General features: G+C 34.3%; 1 protein-coding gene across 1 annotated transcript; it reads right to left on the reverse strand.

The window, feature by feature from the left end:
- Positions 1-32: 32 nt before the first annotated feature.
- On the reverse strand, positions 33-705 carry LOC130507834 (jacalin-related lectin 38-like; the record flags this gene model as incomplete). The annotated part of the gene is made up of 1 exon (XM_057002471.1): positions 33-705. A coding segment is annotated over exon 1 (673 nt), but the record flags the coding sequence as incomplete, so codon positions are not given.
- Between the last annotated feature and the right edge of the window lie 588 nt (positions 706-1,293).

Raw genomic sequence — 1,293 nt, forward strand, 5'->3', positions numbered from 1 at the left:
GTCAAGAGATCTAGGAATATGATCACATATACTGGATCGTTTAGTAGGCAAGTTACAATAAAATTCGAATCTCTCTGTAGAGAACTCAAAGGTTTGAATACAATGTTCATAACACACTCTACTATAGGCAATCCAATACAAAGTTCCATTCAAGGATACACTGGACCTACTATAAAACTCCATTGCAAACTCGTACGTTTTAGATTTACTTGCATCAGATCCAATCTCGATGATATTAGCATGTAGAGTTGTAGTGTAAGAGCTACAAGAACTAAAAATCTTATATTGTTTGTCGGGTGTACTGTTGTCATATCCTATCCCACTGGGTTTATCTAATATGGATTCGTTCCACCTAATCAGTCTCAACCATGGGTTGCATATCCCTGTCCCTCTAGTTGTAGAAAACATCAATAACCCATCGCAACATTCAACTTTCGTGTCGCATAAAACTCCATAACCCGGATCAAACTGGGGCAAGTCATGCACCTCTATAGATTGACCATCAAGATTAACATCCACAATACAAATCTTGGATTCGACTAACAAGATGAATTGTGGACGAGAACGAGACAGATGATCGTTGACAAAAAGTTCGTCTTTGAAAAGAGTGTTCCATCGTTTGCAAACAGATCTGAAACGAGTGAGAGACTTTGCTGTAGTCAGAGAGAGTATCTTTTCCTCCAATTCCCAAGGAAGTTCCACCATTTGCACTATATTTTTATATATGAAAGGGGTTTATAAAACAGTTGCATCACAATTCGATTTTATATTGAACTGGAAGTTAATTATATATATATTTTTTTTGTCAACTTCTGTCACTTTGGACCTTTAATCCTCAAACTGAGGTAAAGAGGAGTCGAACCCCTCACGCCAGGACCCGAAGGCAGAGCTCAGTAGCCACTTGGCTACGAACGACCCGGCGAACTGGAATTTAATTATATATATTTTCCTAAAAAATAACTTAGGTTGGTAGGTAAGAAATAAATTACAATAGATCTAACATCATTATCAATCTAGAAAGTTATAAAAATTATAGTTCTTTTCCAAAAGACAATTATAAACAATTAAAAATGAGATAAATATGTATTTAAATTTAGATTGGGTGTGTCATGAAATAAAGTTAAACTAATTGATAAAAAACAGCTGCAGCACAATTCGATTTTATATAGAACTGGTTTTTATATATAGATAACTTACATTGGTAGGTAAAAAATAAATTAAAATAGGTAGAACATCATTTAGCAATCTAGAAGTAATAAAATTCTAGATCTTTTCCCACAAAGACAACTATAA

Source organism: Raphanus sativus, unplaced genomic scaffold (genome assembly GCF_000801105.2).
Source record: "Raphanus sativus cultivar WK10039 unplaced genomic scaffold, ASM80110v3 Scaffold6321, whole genome shotgun sequence".
Classification (NCBI taxonomy): domain Eukaryota; kingdom Viridiplantae; phylum Streptophyta; class Magnoliopsida; order Brassicales; family Brassicaceae; genus Raphanus; species Raphanus sativus.